Here is a 23,317-nt window from a genome sequence, read left to right as displayed (position 1 = left end):
GTTTTTGTCTACCAATTTCAGCTAAACATTATTTATACAATTTATAGCACGGTCCACAACTAACATGAAATATCTACATCAGTGATATTTTCGAACAACTATAACTCACCACATATATATATAGCAAATTTGAAAGAGAAAAAAATGCATCTGCATATCCCTATGTATATATATTTGCAAAATTAATATATGTAGTAAGAAGCCTATGTTTAATATTGTAAACAATACATATGACATTGGCAAGCTATAGTTGTTCGACACACACACATATCGGTGAGGTGGCCATCAAGAAATGATAATCCATGTAGAACTAATATTTTGACAATAAGTTGAAGATTGCATTAGTTGTGTTTTTATCTTTTTGCACTTGTAGGTAAATAAAGTCTTAAGGAATCACTTAATCAGACCTCATTGGATGTTTGCCATGGATAACATAATTCGTCGAGCCGTCCAGGCCGCTGTCACCATTCTTATCCCTGGTAAGAGAGAAGAAGGAATCTGCTTACATAGAAATCGTTCTGATTAAATAAAAACAGAAATTCACATAGAAATATCAAAAACAGACATTTTAAGTCGCGCTAGCTTCTCTTCTGTTTGTAAGCGTGTTTTTACTTTTTGACATAATATCAATGCCTTAAGAGGCAACTTGCCGATGGTCAGATTACAGACACGGATAGCAAAGGTTAAATACCGACAGAATATGTAGCATTGTATAACTGAACACAAGTGAATGTAAAAACTTAACACACAAAGCATATGATATAAATCCAAAGGCCAATTAAACTGTAAAAAGTATAAGTTAACCCTTAGACTAGTTCAAACACGAATTAATCTTACTCAGTGTTGAGATGCAACATATTGGTATGTGGAGATTGTTCCATCAATTAGATGGGGGATTTTGATTGTGATGCCCCGAATCCTACGTTTCTTGTTCTGTTATATTAGAGTTTTTGTAACGATTTGATCTAAGGCATTTAGTAAATTTCCAAAGGCAGACGACTCTTTTAAAAAACCCAGAACTTCATCAAAAAGAAATTCCTGACACTACTTAGATCCCAGAAATGGACGAGTTCCTCAACTGGTAAATGACTTTGTTCTCCAATCCATAATTAATATGAATTGAGTGATTTTGGTGTTTTTGTTGTTTTATTTTATTGACATGCATTTTGGCATATTAGATAAAGTAACTAATTGGAAAAAATGTTTGCCAATTTTCAATAGCATTCAACTGGCAGATTTCATGCGTGTTTTTTAAAGAATGGCAATTACACCACACCTGATGCTGCACCTTACTCAGACAGCCAAGTACAGGCCGTTTGTCCTTCAGTTTCCTCTGGGGATCGGGCATTTTGAAGTATGTAAAGTAGTAGTCTGGTTATACTATTTAGGTACCACAAAATGCAATTCATAAACCTAGCTAGGTGGAGAGGTCCACCTCCCCTGCTCTTATCTTTCCTGTCAGGAGATCTATTCTGCAGTGGCAGAGATCCCCCAAGCATAGGTATACATTTGTTTAATAAGTGTAGGCGGGACCAGGGGAAATGGTGGGAAAATTGGGAATCGCTATTCACAAGATATAGTCTGAGGGTGTCTACTCCAGAGTAAGTCAAGCAGTACACAGGCCCAACCACTGATACTGCAAAACACTCCTATAGAAAACTATATATATATATATATATGTGTGTATATATATATATATATATATATGTGTGTGTGTGTATATATATATATATATATATATATATATACACACACATGTGGTTCTAACGCCCCCGAGACATTGATGGCCCCTGAACCCTCGAGCTCTCCCCCTACTCAAGGGCATAACGACTTTGGCATAATCTTCAAACAAAGCAGGCAACCTACTCAAGGTATGATTGTTATACTCACCAAGGACTACGACAACCATCATTCCTACAAGCCACGCCCACTTAGGGCGGTTCCCTCTAATTGAATTAAAGTTAGAAAAACGAAGGGTGAGAATACTGCCTGTTTCATGTTTTGAGCCCCATGAAGAAGAGGCGTTTTAGCCTCGAAACGCGTCGGGCACTTGAAAAATTGCAGGAGAAATGGGAGTTCAGAGGCTGAGAGGCTACACCAAGCTGGATAGCATGGAGCGTGTGAGGGTGACTGCTGGAAGCGCAGGAGCGCATTTGCTAAACTTGGATAATACACGGCTGCCCCTGGCCGTGCAGCAGAGCACCATCCCTGGCTGTAGTGGAACGTAACACAGCGCAGGGAGGCCCCGCGTTGCACTCTGCATCGCGCCTGTGGTTCTAACGCCCCCAAGACATTGATGGCCCCTGAACCCTCGAGCTCTCCCCCTACTCAAGGGCATAACGACTTTGGCATAATCTTCAAACAAAGCAGGCAACCTACTCAAGGTATGATTGTTATACTCACCAAGGACTACGACAACCATCATTCCTACAAGCCACGCCCACTTAGGGCAGTTCCCTCTAATTGAATTAAAGTTAGAAAAACGAAGGGTGAGAATACTGCCTGTTTCATGTTTTGAGCCCCATGAAGAAGAGGCGTTTTAGCCTCGAAACGCGTCGGGCACTTGAAAAATTGCAGGAGAAACGGGAGTTCAGAGGCTGAGAGGCTACACCAAGCTGGATAGCATGGAGCGTGTGAGGGTGACTGCTGGAAGCGCAGGAGCGCATTTGCTAAACATATATATATATATATATATATTTCAACAAGGTATCTCCCACTAGGGAAAGATGAATCGCTGCAACCTTGCCTTATGCTTTTTTCCGGTGTGCGTACCTCTTCAGGTGAACCACGCTGATATTTGTTACAACCGGATATCTCCCACGGGAGAAAGATGAGTCGCCACAAACCTTGCCTTTAACCATTTATTCGTGCAGGGTAACAGGACAATGCGTTTTTGTCGACATGTTTCGTTTCTGCTAGAAACTTTTTCAAGACGTTGCGCCTGCCACCAATTCAGTTCGCTGGTTTACCACAGGTAGAGATTTTCAATTTTAACATAGCTCCAACAAGCTCCACCCATTAGGAATCACTTCCGTTGGTTAGCAGGATTCTGGTACCTGTAGTGTAGTCAGCGTGATTTGCAACTGTTTTTTAAAAACCCTTCAGTGGGTGGTGGATAATTGTCCCATTGTGGTCCAGCCACTTTTAAACCTCTGCGACGATGTTATGATGCCGGTTCCCCCGGTGTCAGTCCACCTTTCGGATTGACTGGGGGCCGGATACCGGAGTCCAGTCCCCGGGAGCACCGCAGACCCCTAATCCATGTAACGGTTTTAGCAAAGAGGGTTCAGGTGCGGGGCTGCATGGCGCTTCATTCCGTTGTGCGTACTCTTCAGGTGAACCATCCTGATATTTATTTCAACAAGGTATCTCCCACTAGGGAAAGATGAATCGCTGCAACCTTGCCTTATGCTTTTTTCCGGTGTGCGTACCTCTTCAGGTGAACCACGCTGATATTTGTTACAACCGGATATCTCCCACGGGAGAAAGATGAGTCGCCACAAACCTTGCCTTTAACCATTTATTCGTGCAGGGTAACAGGACAATGCGTTTTTGTCGACATGTTTCGTTTCTGCTAGAAACTTTTTCAAGACGTTGCGCCTGCCACCAATTCAGTTCGCTGGTTTACCACAGGTAGAGATTTTCAATTTTAACATAGCTCCAACAAGCTCCACCCATTAGGAATCACTTCCGTTGGTTAGCAGGATTCTGGTACCTGTAGTGTAGTCAGCGTGATTTGCAACTGTTTTTTAAAAACCCTTCAGTGGGTGGTGGATAATTGTCCCATTGTGGTCCAGCCACTTTTAAACCTCTGCGACGATGTTATGATGCCGGTTCCCCCGGTGTCAGTCCACCTTTCGGATTGACTGGGGGCCGGATACCGGAGTCCAGTCCCCGGGAGCACCGCAGACCCCTAATCCATGTAACGGTTTTAGCAAAGAGGGTTCAGGTGCGGGGCTGCATGGCGCTTCATTCCGTTGTGCGTACTCTTCAGGTGAACCATCCTGATATTTATTTCAACAAGGTATCTCCCACTAGGGAAAGATGAATCGCTGCAACCTTGCCTTATGCTTTTTTCCGGTGTGCGTACCTCTTCAGGTGAACCACGCTGATATTTGTTACAACCGGATATCTCCCACGGGAGAAAGATGAGTCGCCACAAACCTTGCCTTTAACCATTTATTCGTGCAGGGTAACAGGACAATGCGTTTTTGTCGACATGTTTCGTTTCTGCTAGAAACTTTTTCAAGACGTTGCGCCTGCCACCAATTCAGTTCGCTGGTTTACCACAGGTAGAGATTTTCAATTTTAACATAGCTCCAACAAGCTCCACCCATTAGGAATCACTTCCGTTGGTTAGCAGGATTCTGGTACCTGTAGTGTAGTCAGCGTGATTTGCAACTGTTTTTTAAAAACCCTTCAGTGGGTGGTGGATAATTGTCCCATTGTGGTCCAGCCACTTTTAAACCTCTGCGACGATGTTATGATGCCGGTTCCCCCGGTGTCAGTCCACCTTTCGGATTGACTGGGGGCCGGATACCGGAGTCCAGTCCCCGGGAGCACCGCAGACCCCTAATCCATGTAACGGTTTTAGCAAAGAGGGTTCAGGTGCGGGGCTGCATGGCGCTTCATTCCGTTGTGCGTACTCTTCAGGTGAACCATCCTGATATTTATTTCAACAAGGTATCTCCCACTAGGGAAAGATGAATCGCTGCAACCTTGCCTTATGCTTTTTTCCGGTGTGCGTACCTCTTCAGGTGAACCACGCTGATATTTGTTACAACCGGATATCTCCCACGGGAGAAAGATGAGTCGCCACAAACCTTGCCTTTAACCATTTATTCGTGCAGGGTAACAGGACAATGCGTTTTTGTCGACATGTTTCGTTTCTGCTAGAAACTTTTTCAAGACGTTGCGCCTGCCACCAATTCAGTTCGCTGGTTTACCACAGGTAGAGATTTTCAATTTTAACATAGCTCCAACAAGCTCCACCCATTAGGAATCACTTCCGTTGGTTAGCAGGATTCTGGTACCTGTAGTGTAGTCAGCGTGATTTGCAACTGTTTTTTAAAAACCCTTCAGTGGGTGGTGGATAATTGTCCCATTGTGGTCCAGCCACTTTTAAACCTCTGCGACGATGTTATGATGCCGGTTCCCCCGGTGTCAGTCCACCTTTCGGATTGACTGGGGGCCGGATACCGGAGTCCAGTCCCCGGGAGCACCGCAGACCCCTAATCCATGTAACGGTTTTAGCAAAGAGGGTTCAGGTGCGGGGCTGCATGGCGCTTCATTCCGTTGTGCGTACTCTTCAGGTGAACCATCCTATATATATATATTTCACAGCAAATTGCTCCTACTGAAAACCCCTCGCCTTCTCCTGGGGTGGTTCGTTCCGGCGAAGCAACCGGCAACAATATCCTTAAAAAAACGGCGTTCCTTAGCGAACACTCGGGCGTCGTTTATACAAAACCACATTCCACGTGCAAGTCCAACAAAGTTGAATATTACTCCATAAATCAACGTGGCGCGTTTCGCACTCCACAGAGCGCTTGATCACACGCTCTGTGGAGTGCGAAACGCGTCACGTTGATTTATGGAGTAATAAATTCAACTTTGTTGGACTTGCACGTGGAATGTGGTTTTGTATAAACGACGCCCGAGTGTTCGCTAAGGAACGCCGTTTTTTTAAGGATATATATATATATATATATATATATATATATTAATTTACAATTCAACATGATACAGTAATGTGTTATAACTTTTTATTATATTGCTTCTGAGTTAATATTGATTATTTTATATTCATTTACATGGATATTTTATAATAACATTTTTATTTAATTTATTTTAAGAAACACGCTTTATTTATTGTCCAATATTTACCTCATAGTAGATCTATGCCCCGGTGGCAGAGATCTCCATGAACATCCGGCGAATTAGTACTAGTAACTTTACAGTTGTAAAATTGGTTGTAAGAGGCTTCAGGACTTCATTTAAGGGATTGAGGTTGAAATGTTTTATAGAAAAATGTGGAGATTTACACCCAGTTGTATGAGTAGATCCACATGTGAGTAGTGTAAATTTGCCTTTCTGAATTGGCCCTTGGGCCTCATCAGCATATGCTTGGCACTGTAGGATATAATCTTGGTTTAACTGGGTGAATAGGTGCATATTTGCTTTACAAAATATAGAAAAGAGGGGATAGCCAACCACCCATGCACCACATTAACCCTGAACAGGGAGGAATGCTTCCAGAGGTATAAGTTTCAGGGCTTTACTTTAGGGTTTAGTCTACAACAATACATGATTGGTAAACCTGTGCCCTCTCCCTTATTACTGGACTTGTCATCAACCTCTTTCCAGGGATGCGCCTGTACCGTTCTCTTGTAATTAATATAAATGAAAATGCTATTTTTTCTGTTTCTACATGACACTGTTTGAGTAGTTAATGAGTGAGTAAAATACTAAAAATGTGCTTCTTCTCATTCTGAATGTATTGGATGCTAAATACATTCCTACAGGCATCCAGAGTTGTTTACTCTCCACTCTCTATATTTATTTTACAGAACTTCGCACTCATTTAGAGCCAGTGTCGGAGTGTGAAGGGGTGGAGAAAGATGTTGAGGATGAGGATGACTATCGACCTGTGGAACAAAATGGAAATGAGGAACCTGTGGTTACTTCCGGAGTGAACACTCTTAGTTCTGTAGCTTCCCAAGAGACTCAGCATCAGCAACTTAGCCTTCAGTTAAGCAAGTTGAAGCAGGAGACAAGCAGGTAATTTTTCTTATACTTGTGTTTTTTAGGCATCTTGTAGCATAGGTGGTTCATATTAATTTTCAAGACGAATGGGGATAAGAAACAACTCACAAGATCTACTCTTGTACAAACCACTAGGGATCATTTTAGGAAAAAATATAGGCCTTTTCATGTGGTGGTTTGTCAACACTCTCACTCAGTGTAAAACATTTGCGAGAGAGGAAGCAACATGAGAATGAATGTTTAAAGATTTAGAATGATGTGTACGAAAATGATACAAGCAGGATGTGAAACATGGATATGTGAAGTGTAGAGTCCAAGAATGAAATAGACTGTGCACCGGAGTGCATGAGATTGAGGAAAGTAGAAGAAGAAAGAGTGAGAGAAAAGAAAAGAGAATATCAGAAATAGGAAGACACTAAGGAAGCAAGAAACTACATAATACATAATAAAGGATTTTGTAGCAATAGCATTGGCAGCAGTTGCCAGTGTCTCTGATAGATAGGTCTTACTTGATTCCGTTTGCTGCAACAATCATAAATCCAATGACCAATGTGTCATCGTCCCCCTTATATTTACTGAAAGCTTAAATACCATAAATCCCTTTCATATCTGTATGACAATGGGACCATATCATCTCTCTGTCAGTCTTGCTACATATTTAGTATATCATTCACCAAACTGTAAGGGTGGGCCATCCCAGAGGTGGAGGGACCGTCCGCATGGGCTGCGGCGGTCCCTCCGTGCAAATTAGGATGTGACCGCCACCCTGGCGGTCACATCCTGGATATTTAACATTGCGGCGGGTGCTGCTTCAAGCAGCACCCGCCGCAATGTTAAAAGTGCATGTTTTACATTTACATGCAAAAAGCGGCAGGCACCGCGCAGTGCCTGCCGCTTTGTGCATGTAAATGCTGGGGGGTACCATAGGTACCCCCCATGTGCACCCCCCACCCGTCCACACCCTGGGGGCCCGCAACGGGCCCCCAAAATCAAAAGTACACATGCTTTTCCACGGCGGAAAAACCGCCGCGGAAAAGCATGTTTACAAATGTTTCCTAAATTGGCTGGCGGTGTCTGATAGACACTGCCAGCCAAATGAGAGCTTTTCCGCCGCGGTTGTAATCCGACCGCGGCGGAAAAGCAGCGGACAGAAACCAAGAATCACCAGCCATCGTAATGCGGCGGTGGGTCTTTGGTGACTCCGCAGAGGATTTTCCGCCTCCTCCGGGCCGGTGGTGGCTTCCGCCGGCCCGGAGGAGGCGGAAAATCCTCCATCCTAATCGGCCCCTAAGTACAGTGAATCGTGCACAATCCCTGTTTTTCCATGGTGCTGGATGCAGTTTGGTGAAGAGAAGAAGAAGCATACTAAAACACCATAGGAATTAATGTGAATTAACTAAAATAAAAATAATGGTGAGGGGTTAATATGGAGTATTATGAACGGGTCGCCCTATCGAGGGGCTACGGAGGGACTGTAAAAAAACATGACCAGCAACGTGATGAAGGTATCATAACTGGTATCTGAGACAGCCCATCTGGGATTATTTCAATTTGGCATTTGGGCCTATGAAATGATGTATGTGTTCGTAGTGACAGTAATGGTACTGAAAGAACTTGCAGCTGTAAAACATTAGTAAAAGCATTGCAGCCCTCCTTTTGGCCTGGAATCCACCAATGAAGATGGAGGATGTAGAATGTAACCCAATCAGAAGAAAGGCACCATGTTAATAGCATTTTAAACATTGATAACGGCATCACACCAAAACGTGTCTGGAAGAATTGCTTTTATTAAATTAATAAATCGTTTCACCATGCGAGTGCTACGTACCTTTTTTGGATGAAGCCGATATACATAGTGCACTGCTTATGACCTCACATATTACATCACTCTTGACATCTCAAATGACATCACTGATTACATTGCTCATGACATCAACCAGTGATTGTGAGTGTTTTTTTAAAAGTTTATGAGTGTTAAACATATATATGAATCAGTGAGTAGCTGTGTAAGTACTGGTATGGGTGAGTGAATGGGTTTGAGAATGGTAGCGTGGAAGTTGGAGTGGGTGTATAAACAGTTATATGAGGTGTGAGTGGGTGCATCAGAGATTCTGTAGATGATGCCAATAGTAATGTCATTTAAGATGTTATCAGTAGTGTCATCAGTAATGTCACTGACCATGTCATGAGTGATGTAATATGTGAGGTCATCAGCAGTTTCATTGTGGTGGCACAAGTTATAGTTAGCTCAGCTAGCTATAACTGCTGAATTTCACTGGTTTTATATGAGTGAAACCTGAGCCTAACTATAAAGTTTCTGTAGCCGTTGGTTTTTCAAAGTGAAGTTCTAATTTTTTTATACCATATCCTAGCTATCACGTCCCTGTAACCTTTGGTTTTATCAGAGAATTTCTAAGGTTTTTTAAATGCTAATTCCTAACTTTAACGTCTCTGCAACCTTTGGTTTGTTCTGTGAATTTGTATGTTTTTTAAGTAGTAGTCACGTTTGCAGAGTGGTGGAGAAAAGGGGCTGGGCCTCCGACGAGCTCTCATAAATCCCACTGTGTAGGACTTATAGTAGGTACCAGAAGGGCTTTTTGGCCCCCAAGGTCCCTCAGGAGTGAAGTGGACTTCATCCACCAACCAGTAGTGCACCAAAAGCCGCGTTTGCAGAGTGGTGGAGAAAGGGGGCGCGGCCTCAGAAAACCTTTCAGCAATCCCGCTGTGTGGGACTTACTGGAGATGAGAGGAGGGGTAGTTGGTCCCCAAGGACATCCTTGAGGACCAACTACCCCTCCTGGTACTGCCAGTAAGTCCCAACATTGGGATTGCTGGAACCTCATAGGAGGCCAAGTCCCCTTTCTCCACCTCTCTGCGAACGTGCCTCCTGGCACACTACTAATAGGGGTTGAAGTACCCTTGGCTATTGAGGGTTCTTGGGGCCAACTACTCCTCTTGTTATCTCCAGCAAGTCCCACACAGTGGGATTACTGAGAGGTTGTCTGAGGCCGCGCCCCCTTTATCCACAACTCTTAAAACGTGCCTCTCAGTGCACTGCTGGTTGGGGGATGAAGTCCCCTTGCTTCCTGAGTGCCTCAGGACTAAACAAGCAACAGTGTACCAGGAGGTGCGCTTGCAGAGTGGTGGAGAAAGGGGGCTGGGCCTCCGACGAGCTCTCATAAATCCCACTGTGTAGGACTTATAGTAGGTACCAGAAGGGCTTTTTGGCCCCCAAGGTCCCTCAGGAGTGAAGTGGACTTCATCCACCAACCAGTAGTGCACCAAAAGCCGCGTTTGCAGAGTGGTGGCGAAAGGGGGCGTGGCCTCAGAAAACCTTTCAGCAATCCCGCTGTGTGGGACTTACTGGAGATGAGAGGAGGGGTAGTTGGTCCCCAAGGACATCCTTGAGGACCAACTACCCCTCCTGATACTGCCAGTAAGTCCCAACATTGGGATTGCTGGAACCTCATAGGAGGCCAAGTCCCCGTTTCTCCACCTCTCTGCGAACGTGCCTCCTGGCACACTACTAATAGGGGTTGAAGTACCCTTGGCTATTGAGGGTTCTTGGGGGCCAACTACTCCTCTTGTTATCTCCAGCAAGTCCCACACAGTGGGATTACTGAGAGGTTTTTGGTGGTCATGCCCCCTTTCTCCTCCACTCTGCAAAAACGCTTCCTGGCACACCACTAGTTGGGGGATGAAGTCCCCTTGGATCTTGATGGTCCTTTGGGGCCAGCTAGCCCTCCAGATACCTTCAGTAAGACCCACACAGCTGGATTGCTGAGAAGTCATCAGAGGCCACGCCCCCTTTCTCCACCACTCTGCAAACGCACCTCCTGGTACACTGTTGCTTGTTTAGTCCTGAGTCACTCAGGAAGCAAGGGGACTTCATCCCCCAACCAGCAGTGCACTGAGAGGCACGTTTTAAGAGTTGTGGAGAAAGGGGGCGTGGCCTCAGACCACCTCTCAACAATTCCACTGCATGGGACTTACGGGAGGTGACAGGAGATCTTGTTGGCCCCTAAGTACCCTCAGGAGCCAAGGGGACTTCATCAGCAAACCAGCAGCATGCCAGGAGAGGCATTTGCAGAGTGGTGGAGAAAGGGGGCGAGGCCTACGGCAAGTTGCCAGGCTTTTTTGGGGGTTTCAAAGTGAAGGGGGGTTGCGTAACCCCCTTTCTGTGGGCCATATTTGGCCCAGAGGACCCCATCCCTCTGAGCCCGGCTTGTAGTGTGGGTAACATGGTCTCACCCAGGGTAACCACTTTTCAAACGTTGTGGACCACAGGGGGAGCCTCAAGGCCCCCGCAGTCCCTTCCGGCTCCCCACCTTCTAAAGTAGCCGGCATTGCTTTGAGACCTTGGAAACTGCTCACATGCAGCTCCCTGGATCTCAAAGCAATTTGTTTGTTTCCCTGTTCGCTTGACAGTGGCCATGGAATGAGACATGCTCTGCTTTCAGCAAGTGAGAGCATTTTCTGCACTCGCTTGCGGAAAGCAGAGTGTTTGCTCCATTTACGGCTCTAGGGCCAGGGGTCCACAACGGACCTCCTTCATTATTGTGTTTGTGCCCCGGCGAGGTGGCAGTTCCCTTGGCAGCAGGGGAAGCAGTAGGGCCTACCCCGCATTTCATTAATAAACTGTGTGCCCCGGGGAGGTGGGGGTCCCTGGGAAGTAGTGGGGCAGTAGGGCCTCTCCCGCATTTTATTAAAAAAACAGTTTTCCCTGGCAAGGTGGTGGTCCCCGGGGCAGTGGGGGGGGGGGGCAAGCGGGCCCCTGCATTTTGAGTGTTCATTGACCTGGGAAGGTGGCAGGCCCACCCATATTTTTATTGTTTACAGTTCTGGGGAGGTGACAGTCCCTGGGGCTTTGTATAAGCCTGAGAGGGGGGCCCTGTGAGTCCGCCTGCTTCATGCCCCCGGGATTTGGTCCACCTAGGGGCTTTTAAAAAAGACCACAAGAGCATGCACTTCTTCTTTTTTAATTTTGCTGAAGATTTGCGAATCTGCTGCAGAATAAAAAAAATACGCTTTTTTACCCCAGCTGTGTCCCTGAGCGGGCCCCCTACCATATCTGGGGGGTCAGGATATTTCTACCTTGCCCCTTTGTCATTTTACTTTGTTGTGGGACTCAAAGCCAAGTCCCAAGAAGACTGCCAACACTTCCTGGTTGAAGTGTTAGCAGCCAATCAAATTTTGGTAGGATCCGCAAGTCCACTGCAAAGACTTGCGTCCCCAGTTTCCCATTCTTTAAAAATGTGCATATCTACAAAACAGATTTACACGAAATCACAAAAAGCACACCTCCTGGACCAACATCTAGCTTTCTGCCAAATTTGGTGTAATTTTGCTCATCAGTTCAGACTGTAGTCGTGTTCAAAAAATTAAAAACCCCATAGACATAACATGGGGAAAAAGTGTTTTAGGTCCCCCCTTTTTTCTCGTCCCGCTTGATGGATCAACACAGCAGCTGAACCAAAAAGGGGTCATTTTGAGAAAATGTTGTGGAGATTCATCAAGCTGCAACAAAGTTATTGGTAAAACAATAAATGCTTTTCCTACGGAAACTTTGGTCCTAACTTTAACTACCAATTGGCGACTGCCAGTAGGTAATACGCACACATTCAAAACAAATAATCGCCGCACTCCAGGGCTTCTTTACATCTTCACCTACGTATAGCAACCTTCTCAGTCTTTTTCATAGTAGTGAGTCCTTACTTTGTGTTCTTTACATACATATTCTCCCATGTTGTCTTTAATGTAGAATTGTGAGAGTTGTAGTGACACCAAATACCAATAAGTAATAAAGTGAATAAAATAAAATAAATTGAATACAGTAAAATCGAAGTATCTCAATAGATTTAAGCATTCCTTCACCTGCCACTCAGTTATTTTAAGTGATATCTGTTGATTGATGAGATTGATGATGCCCAATTGATATACCTAACACATCAAGTTATGTCATACTTCATGATCTTCTAATTTTTTTAAAATTCTCGCAAGTGGGGCATCTTCCATTCTTTAATTGATTATCTTATAAATGGCAATCAGGGCCTCAGTGGCCAAAGTTCCAATTAGTCTTGATGGCTGTTGTCTTGATAACTGATTGGATTCCATTGATAGATCATCATTAAGGTATTGATTAAACGTACAATTAATTCCCCAACATAGAGTCCCATGCTTTGTTTAGTTCTGAATCTTATGATTGAACGTGATTCCAGTTGTCTGAGCTTTTTGACTGTCCTCTTCCTCTTTCATGTTTTATTACCATGTCCATTCCATAGTATCTCAAAATTTTACAGTTGTTGTCATGATAGTACAATTGAAGTTTTCCCACAGCATTCCTTATGTGTTTTGTTTGTACATCTCTTATATGTTCCAAGATCCGTTTTCTGACAAATACTTTGTGCGAATGACCAAGCCAGTTCCTCTTTGATGTCTTCGAGTATTGACTGCTCTCTAACATGTCTTTCAAGGAAGTTGCTTTCTTATTGGCCACTTCTGGTTTGTCACCAACTATATTTCCTATATCAGGAACTTTTTTGACTAGATGCCAGTGTCTCTTAAAAATTCTTACAATATTGGAGCCTTCTTTACTGTAATCTATTATCAATGTAATTGAAGTGCCCTTCGTTTGTGTAGAGTTGAATCGCTGTTTTGTAATTTGATGATCCAGAAACCGGTCCCAGGATGCTTATTTCCGGTCCAGGGAAGACATGGCTTGGCAGTTCGGGCTGGACTGTTCCCATGAGGCACAGGGTCAGACTGATTTGCATATGGCCATGTTTGAACTGGGGTGGTGGAGTGAGCTAAAGAATGATGATGGATTAAACCCAGTTCAGTTGACTGGGGTGAGTGCTTGCAATGTTCAGCACTCCGTCCATCATACCCTTTGGTTTTGCTTTGTTCGCCCTAAGGTGGCAGGGTATGCCCAGACATAGGTCCCTTGCTCACTTTGCCACTGGATTCAAGCTAACCTGGCTGATGACGGCTGATTAGCCAGAAATCGGTCCCAGGATGCGTGTTTCCGGTCCAGGAAAGACTGGACCGGAAACTAGTCTCACTAATTATGCATGAGGATTCTCAGAATCACAGCAGGATTACCATCTTCTGCATAATAACTATGTATAAGGGTCATCCCTTCGGTCATCTTCAACCAACATGACACAGCAAAGTAGAATCCTCTAAGGGTACCTTTTGGGTATATATAAACCATATCTTTGCTGAGGCAGGCAGAGGAGAAATGCTGAAACACTGACGCGAGATGCTGAGGTTCCTACAAGCAGAAACTCCAGCTCTGTTGGTCTGACACTCATGGGGTGGTCATCTCGAGACCAAGACGGGGTCCCACAGTCTCTCACTTCAGGTAATGGGATTGGCTTCAGCCTAGGAGGTTCTTGGCTCTAGAAATCTACCATCCATTTATTCTGTTGGTGCTTATAATCATTTATATCTGTTTCTGTCTTATTGTTGTTTCAGCATACCTATTTTACACTAGAATGTTGCTAGTTCAATAAATACTTACTGAAAACGTCCCCACCTTTTTTTTATGTGTAACTCTCTGAGACAAAGTGAGCATGAATGGCTGAGCAAAAAGTACTGTACTGTTTCCACAATCCCTGATGGGACAGGGTTGTCATGTTCGATAGTTGCCAAGAACTATTCTCTCCTTGGTAAGATGGGTTTACAGTGGTACTGTGAGCTAGCTGTTATACAGGCAAACAAACCCGATGAGGCTGTCTGGAATCAGTCTGGACACCAATCCCACAGTCGATGTTGTCTAAATGTGCAGATCCTATTAAGTATGGGCCGAAAATTCTTCCGCTAGCGTAATTTGCGGATTTTCCGCAATTTCCAGATTCGCAAATCTCACGAAATTGCGGCAAAATCCGCGAATCCGTAAGCGGTATGAATTTTGTTCAGGAAGCACTTACAGGGTTACAGCAGGTGCCCAAGTTGAAGCTAATTTCTTTGTAACCATTTACAAAAGGGTTACAAAGAAATTAACTTCAACTTGGGCACCTGCTGTAACCCTGTAAGTGCTTCCTGAGCGGCGCCTCGTTGCCTACTTGCAACTATTCTCTGACCCTGCTCTGACCCTCGAAGCAGGGTCAGAGAATAGTTACAATTAGGCAACGAGGCTCCTGTCACAAAAATTCAACCTCAGCAGGAAGCACTTACAGATATAAATAAAGAAGGTGCTCCAGTTGAAGTTCAAATTCAGTAACGCATTTATAATCAGCCCAAGAATCTAGTGAGCACGGTCGATGCTAGGCAGGTGTGCTTTCTCCCCAAATCTACCGTCTACAAATAGCTGTAATCCGTGATGGAGGTCTAGGCATCCACGAGTTTCTCGAGCGCAATCCCCCTGTACTTCCAGTGACCAGGAGGCTGCTTTCTCCTCATCTGCTGCGCTGATCGGTCTCTGACCTTCATAAACAAGAGGCATATGAACTCGCACAGAAGCCCGGCACCACACACACTAGTCCATGCAACCTCTTCCCGCCCTTTCCCCCACTGTGATGGAGAGCTCACTCGAGGGACCTCGGCGCATATGGGCGCGGTGGCAAAGTTACAGACACACGGGGTCACTGGAGACAACTCTTCTGGGCCTTTATGCAGCTATAGTGTAGGAAAAGCACGATGCATTTCATTTACCCAACGAGGTAGCACTTACTGCTTTCTCCTCATCTGCTGCGCTGATCGGTCTCTGACCTTTACAAACAAGAGGCATGTGAACTCGCACAGAAGCCCGGCCCCACACACACTAGGCTATGCAACCTCTTCCCGCCCTTTCCCCCACTGTGATGGACAGCTCACTCGAGGGACCTCGGCGCCTATGGGCGCGGTGGCAAAGTTACAGACACACGGGGTCACTGGAGACAACTCTTCTGGGCCTTTACGCAGCTGTAGTGTAGGAAAAGCACGATACATTTCATTTACCCATCGAGTTGGCACTTACTGCTTTCTCCTCATCTGCTGCGCTGATCTGTCTCTGACCTTTATAAACAAGAGGCATGTGAACTCGCACAGAAGCCCAGCCCCACACACACTAGGCTATGCAACCTCTTCCCGCCCTTTCCCCCACTGTGATGGACAGCTCACTCAAAAGGGACCTCGGCGCCTATGGGCGCGTGGCAAAGTTACAGACACACGGGGTCACTGGAGACAACTCTTCTGGGCCTTTACGCAGCTGTAGTGTAGGAAAAGCACAATACATTTACCCAACGAGTTAGCACTTACTAATTAGCCAGTAGAAAGTACTCCAGTTGAGTATAGTGCAATTGCCAAAAAATCCACGATTTCGCAGGGAAATCCGCGAATTCGCTGATTTTTTTGCAAATTCACGCGAATTCGCAAACCGCAAATTCTCAAAATTCGCCCATAATTAGATCCTATATAGGTGCAGTGGTGCATGATGGAATGAGCACACTGTTTGAAGTTGGAGTGGGAGGTTTGGCTCCACTGTAGTTTCTGACCTTTATCTTGATTTTTCTCATGGATCAATTGTTTCTTAGAGGATTTGGATGCAGAATTTCTGATTGGGGTCATTTGTTGAGCATGGTAAATGCTGCTTTCAGAGGTCCTTGTTTATGTTTTTGCAACTTGGTTGGGCTAGTAGCTCTTTTGTTCAAGGGTTGGACAACTTGTGTTTCTTTCAGGTTGGCAACCATCTGAGAGACTCAGGACACTCTTGCTGTGCAAGTTTTGTTTCCTATATCTTAATGTTAGGTGAAGAGTGCCTTGGTTAAGGGATCAAGCTACTCATCTTTCTTTGAGTGTTGCAAATGTCTTAGGAGACTTGATGACCTGGAGGTGCTGTATAGCAATTTCATTTTGGAGCAGGGGTGCAATTCCATTCTCTGTGTTTATGAGAAGTGTGTCTGCTTTTCCGCCTCTTTTGTAATGCTTGCGTATAACTAAGAGATGCTGAAAAAAGTCTTTGTGTTTTATGGAGGTTTATAGGGGTGCATTTCTCCCCTCTTCATACTTTTTGGGTTTACCAGGTATGTTGATAAGCATGGATTCATATATTTTTTGCGCATGAGGTCTACTGCCTCAGTGGAGTTTACATGTACATTGATGAGGTGAAAGGTCTTTAGTCTCTTGTGTTGTTGTAGATTTGTTGGTCCAACTATTACTTGGGCGTTTGTGTGTGTGGATTTGTGAAGGGAGTTGTGTAATGTCTTGGGGCTTACAAAAATGTACTTATATGGTGCCTTCTTCCTTCTATTTATCCCTATAGTTGGGTGTGTTGGGACAATGAGTTCAGCCAGAGTAATGTTGCCAGCTGTGGTGTCTTTATCTGTGTGTGGGTTTAAAGTGTCTTTGTGTGTGATGTCACAGTACATGACTGTGAAGAGCAACAGCTAACATCTGCGCCTGCTGCGATGTCCTAGTCTTACAAAGAGGCAATCTTAAAAATTGCATTTACACTTTAAAAGATAGGTGTCTATGATAACAGCTGTGGGGAAGTGTAGAAGTCTTGCTGCTAATGATGATGGTATTGCTCCTAGCTTTATGGATTAGAAAGCAATAGCTATCAGTGTAGTACAGATGAAAGCAGGAGTAGTGTCATTATTGTGGGGTGGACAATGAGAGAACAGGTGCACCTGGCATTGTATGTATCATGGCAGTGTCTCTCCACATATCATTGCTGTAATGCAGGGAGTGCTGGGATTTGAAGAATACAGAAATACGTACAGAAATTAACAACATGAATGTCCCCTCAGGGACACCCTGACTGTGTATATCCCTAAAGCTGTGGGTGCCTAGCTGTTCTGGTGCAGAGAAATAAACAATGCCAGTTTGAATATTTTTTGCCCAGAATTACATATAGCCCTCTTGAGAAAATCAGTTTAAATAATACAAATGTTTTTGGTTTGTTAAACAGTTGAAGGACAGTTGACTGAAGTGCTGACAGCTCATGGCAGCTGACTGCAGCTGCTTTTTATTCTGTGGTGTGTGAAAACTCTAAATTGTCCAGGATGAAGCAACGGTGATTCATTTTTTCCTGTGTAATGTATCTTACTAACATTTATTGTTTTATTAAATTTACTCATAGACTTTTGGAAGACCTTGTGCTGAAAGAGAGAGCTTATCACAACCTACTGCGACAAGCTCTGGAGCAGAAGAATCAGGACCTCCATCTTCTCCAAGTGAAGTTAAAACCTGCAGGTGCTAATGTTTTTAAAGTGTTATGTGCTATCTAATTACTAAAACTATACAGGCATTTAATTAAAACATGGATCACTTCAAATGAACTCACTTTAATGTAATGTGTATATATCTTTTAAGTAAAGCAGTTATGTGTAGACCTCTATTCAAAAGTGTGTTTGGAGTAATACTCTAATAGTTCAGGGGGTGAGACCACCTGAAAATGAAACATTAGGACACATGCTCCATACACTATTCTTGGTAGAGGAAAGGGCTCAAATCCTCACCAAGACTTTCAGGTTAATGTGCACCCCTTGCATATAATGTATTCATGATGTTGGTGCTTGGTAGACCTGACATCCGTGGCACGGTATTCCCCAAACATTTTGCCTTCACCCCTCCAGTTTTTGCCGGAATTGTTTTATTGGCTTTACTACTCTATGAACTTTACCACTGCTAAACAGTGTTAACCTGCTGGTGCTCTCTACCTAAAAGGTGGTCAAATTGTCCTAAACCCGATTGCCAAATGTAATGTACTTGTACATCCCCAGTAAATGGTAATAAATGTACCCACTGATGTTCTTAATTTGTGTAAACAATCCTCTAGTTAGTCATACTTCAACATGTCACCGCTGTGGTTTTCAAGAAATATTAAAATCGATCTTTATATACAATATATTTGTTACAGAAACTATTTTCTTATTTTTCAGGACATATCCACCTAATTCTTATATCTAACTTCAAAAGTGATGCATATATAATCACATTTTATACTGGCATGAATGAGACAGAAACTGTGCCGTTGTTTTTAGAGTCTAACTGGATTATCCAATGTAGGGGCATATTATCAAGGCCCCACGATAAAATTATCGACGCTTTAGTGTCCGTTTTCGGGCGAAAAGCAGCGATAATTTTATTGCACTATCAGTAAGGACATGCTAGCGCGTGTTTCTATGCCTCCGCGCCCGTTTCCTCAATGCCCAGCTTTGCCTCGTTAATGATATGCAAAGTGGGCATAACTGACAGACATAACATGGAAAATGTCGGTAGCAGACATTTCTCCAATTATCAATCTGTTTGCTAACCTGTGTAGCGACGATAAAATTAGCGCTAACCGCGCTTATCGCAAGTTTCATTACGCCTGCTCTGAATCTTAATAAGCCATTATAGCCCATGGGTGGTGGATTATTAGGATGAGACCACCCTGCCCTATCTACAAGGATTTGCCTATCGCTGTGTGATTATCGCTGGTTTCCCAGCGATAATCGCACATTTTGCAGCTGTCGCTGGATTTTATATCACTTTGGAGATAGCCGTTGATAATAACGCACTATCTCTGGGATATAATCCAGCGACAGCCGGCGATAATTATATTCACGCTAAGAGCGGCCAGCGATAATTATCGCTGCCGCTCGATAATATGCCCCAAAACTCTTCCTGCCTTAGAGATTCAACCAGTCCCGTGCTATGTAAAATTTTTGCTGCCTTAATATAAAACAATTTTAAACCATAAAACTGGTGCTATGCACCTCAGCACAATGTTTAACCATGAGTTATGTAGTATTCCCAATTTGTATTGTGGGCATATGGTCACTTATTTTTACTTGGTGATGGCGACTGTTACTCCCAATTTGTATTCATTTATAAGTGCACATATACATATCTGTAACTCTTGAGGATATAGAGTCAATCCTTTGTTTTAATTTTAAAATATTTTCTTGTGTTATGGTTATTCCTAAAACGTTGCACCTTATTTCCTAGATATATTTGCTGATTGAACATTCATTTCAGTTCTAGCTACAATATACCAATGCATACAGTCTTAGAAAAGGTAGTTTCCTATTTCCTGTTCAAGAGCCCTTAGTGGTACAATATCCTGTAGAGTAATATCACCCTTTTAACTCTGTTCTGGATCAACTCAATCATCTAATCTAATCCTCTCCATGTTATAAAATGTATTTTGTTTTCTTTTACGTCACAGCTTGAAAGACTGTGTCTGAGTAGGATCAACTGACTGATGCCGTTCATCATCTGTTAAGGCTCTTCTTGACAGATTAATTATTAATCTGTCATCAATTATTTTCCCACTATGAATTTTTCAACTTCTCATGGTCTTTATTCTTCATTTTCACCCCATTTCCCAGCGCTGCAATCCATGGCTCATCCTATCTAGCAATGGTAGTTTGTCACATTCCATGTGAACAGCATCTCTCCTAGGACCCGGGGAGCACACAGTGGCCAGTGGGGCCTGTAAATGGGAGATATGTAACAGATTACACTCTTGACTTCTACAATGTAACACAAATAGAAACCATACAAAGTGTGGATAGACATGTCCCACTCCCTCTCTTGTAAGCATCTGTCTTTCTGATGCACATCCACTATTGTTAAAAAGGGTGAGAAGTACTATTGAAGCTAAGGCACTCCTTGCTCTAACACAGGAACCCCCATTACATTGTTCATCACTGATGCTAGCTATTTCCACAGTCTCATCTATTGCATGGATATGGTTTCATTTGGAGTGCGTCATAGCCTGATGCCTACATCAGCACTTCAAAAATACGTTTATGACTAAACAAGCATTGGCAAAGCCAATAGGTCTCACCTATATGAGATCTAATGGAATTGTCAATGTTTTTACCCTTGGCGCACAGTAGTGCAGCCTCTGTCCAATGTAGATGAAAGTAAAGAAAATGAAAGCATTATGACGTGGTCCTCATTGGCCACGTCATAGCGCTTTTATTTATTTTTATTTTCAGCCACGCTGCACAGAGGTCGAGCTGCTATGCAACATAGCTAAAAAACATTGACAATGCTGGCCACTACGAGTAGCTTGTAGATTGCTGCCATTTTTCCACCAGAGACAGCTAGAGTGGCCATTTAAAGTGGGCGTGCTCTAGCTTCCCGGCCAGTTAGATGCATTTAAACTGGGTCACTGCGCGGACGCGCGCAGCTGGTGCACTGCCGGTGCGCCAGTGGCAAGCCTGTCTGTCCCCTTCAGGGTCCCGGAGGTGTCCCGCGCCAGCCACTATGTCCAAACCAGCCCAACTGGTATGCACCGTTGTGCCTACAGCTCTTCACAACTTCGAACCCGTGCTACCACTCTTAGTTGCGTGCCGCTGTAGTTGCGTGCCGCTGAACCTGGACACTCCAGGTTCTCCAGGAAACATATGCACCTCTTGCAATTTTAGCCTGGCGTGTAATGAACCTACCTCCCTTCACTACTCTGAGCAGCTCCCTTCTCTTAAAGCAGCTTTGATTAATGCACGCTCCTTCCCAACGCATGCTATTGACATACACAACCTATTATGCAAGGAAGGCTTTGACGCACTGTTCATAACAGAGAAATGGCTCACTGACTCGTTGGGTCCCGACATTTGGACAGCAGTCAATCAATCAATCAATCAGGTGTTATTTAAAGCACGCTACACACCTGTGAGGGTCTAAAGATGCTGGGGGGGATGCAGCTCTGGATCAGTTGAAGAGCCAGGTCTTGAGGCTCATCCTGAAGGTGTGCAGAGTGGGGGAGCATCTGATTTGGACCGGGAGCTTGTTCAAGGTCTTTGCTGCAAAATAGGAGAAAGCTCTTCCACCTGCTCAGGTTCTACGGATGCTTGGGGGTGTCTGCCATGGCGAGGTCAGCGGAGCAGATGTTTCTTTTGGGTACATGGAAGGAAACTCTTTCATTGAGGTATTTGGATCTGATGTTGTGGAGGGATTTGTAGGCGTGGGTGACTAGCTTTAAGGTTACTCTCTTCTTGATTGGGAGCCAGTGGAGGTCTCGTAGGTGCTGGGTCATGCACTCATGTCGTTGGGTTCCGAGGACAAGTCTGGCTGCGGTGTTCTGGATGGTTTGGAGCTTGTGTAGCAGGGTTTTGTTGATTCTGGCGTAGACGGTATTACCGCCATCCAGTCTGCTGGTTATGAGTGCGTGGGCGATGGTCATTCTGCATTTGGGGGGGATCCACTTGAAGGTCTTGCAGAGGAAGTAGAGGGAGTTGAAGGAAGTGGAGGCGACGGCGTTGATCTGGCGGGTCAACAAAGTCATAAAGGGATATAAAATTGTATGAAAGGACAGAAGTGGGGACAGGGGTGGAGGGCTAGCCATTATCTTTAAGGATTGCTACATTCTGACTCTGCTGCTCCATGTGATAGTAGGGTTCACCCTCACCCTCTCGTCTAAACAATTAACATCCAGGTGCCTCATATACAGACCTCCTGGCACGTCTGGAGGGATTGTATCCTCACTTTGTGAAGTGGTAATCCCCCTGACCCTTAGATATGGACATTGCATCCTGCTGGGGGATTTCAAGCTACATATGGACTGTGACCATGTAAAAGATAGTCAAAAACTCATGGAGAGTTGAACTGCCATGGGCCTTATGCCTACTATTATGGCCCCTACTCACCTGCCCTGGCATACGCTAGACCAAATATTCACTTCCATTCCTTTTGAAGTTGATCCTCCTATTCCTTTGGTCTGGTCCGATCATTATATGCTCAGGTTCAGATGGCCTAAACTCAGTAACGTCCCTTCCAAAGAAAGCAACTTACCCAGTACGGTAAGGGCGTTCTGCAAAATTAAATCGGACTTACTAAGCAACAGGCTTGATGTTGCGAAACGCTCTCTGACTGGCATGATCAACGAGGATTCTGGCCTGGTTAATGGCTGGATTGAGTCTGCCAATCACTGGCACCAGGAATTAGCATCAAACATCATCGGTCAAAGGTGCCTAGCCGTTGGTTTACCATGTCCCTTAAAAAAAAAAAATTAGTATGTAAATGCAAAGAGAGGCTACGGAGAGTACACTACTGTCCAGCAGCCAAAGCAGACGTTAAAGTAGTACTAGGGAAATACTATAAAGAAATTAAACTAGCAAAAAAAGCCTACTTTGAGTCCAACATTCTAAAGGCAAGAAATCCATTTAGAGAAATTTTCAAAATTGTGAAATCCTTCTCTACGCCAGAAGTCAGATCCAATGAGAAACTGCCTTGCAAGGAATGGTGTGAGATGCTCGCCTCATTTTTCCAAATAAAATTAGAAACTATCCAGGCTAGCCGCCTATCACCTACAATGGGATATGATACATCAGGTGATGCTTTAGGGGTGGTCAATAACCAGGAAGAACCGGATCACGAAACGGAAGTATACTCCCTGCACACTTTTGACCCAATCTCCTTGGATTACTCTCTGTGTGCCCTAGAATTCCTTAAATCAGGTGCTCCCCTGGACCCTGCCTCCATTTTTGTCAGCTATCGAATACTTCCCTCTCATCAGCCACTGTTCTCACCAAATGGAAACAAGCAAAGGTCATTCCGTTGCTACAAAATGGCCTAGGCAAACCCCTCTGACCCGGCTAATTATAGGCCTATCTACCTCCTCCCTGCCTTCTCGAAA

The 23,317-nt window shown here is 44.3% G+C and overlaps 1 protein-coding gene across 2 annotated transcripts in view; it reads left to right on the top strand.

The window, feature by feature from the left end:
• MAP3K15 (mitogen-activated protein kinase kinase kinase 15) overlaps nucleotides 1-23,317 on the top strand; it is a 1,227,172-nt gene that overhangs the window by 1,164,635 nt on the left and 39,220 nt on the right. For both annotated transcript variants that reach the window (XM_078657886.1, XM_078657885.1), the window contains 3 exons: nucleotides 374-479; nucleotides 6,570-6,780; nucleotides 17,828-17,940. In XM_078657886.1, coding sequence (XP_078514012.1) covers nucleotides 374-479; nucleotides 6,570-6,780; nucleotides 17,828-17,940 — 430 coding nt within the window. The remainder of the gene's footprint in view (nucleotides 1-373; nucleotides 480-6,569; nucleotides 6,781-17,827; nucleotides 17,941-23,317) is intronic.

This window comes from Lissotriton helveticus, chromosome 8, assembly GCF_964261635.1.
Source record: "Lissotriton helveticus chromosome 8, aLisHel1.1, whole genome shotgun sequence".
Classification (NCBI taxonomy): Eukaryota; Metazoa; Chordata; class Amphibia; order Caudata; family Salamandridae; genus Lissotriton; species Lissotriton helveticus.
This window is presented reverse-complemented; position numbering and strand designations above follow the sequence as displayed.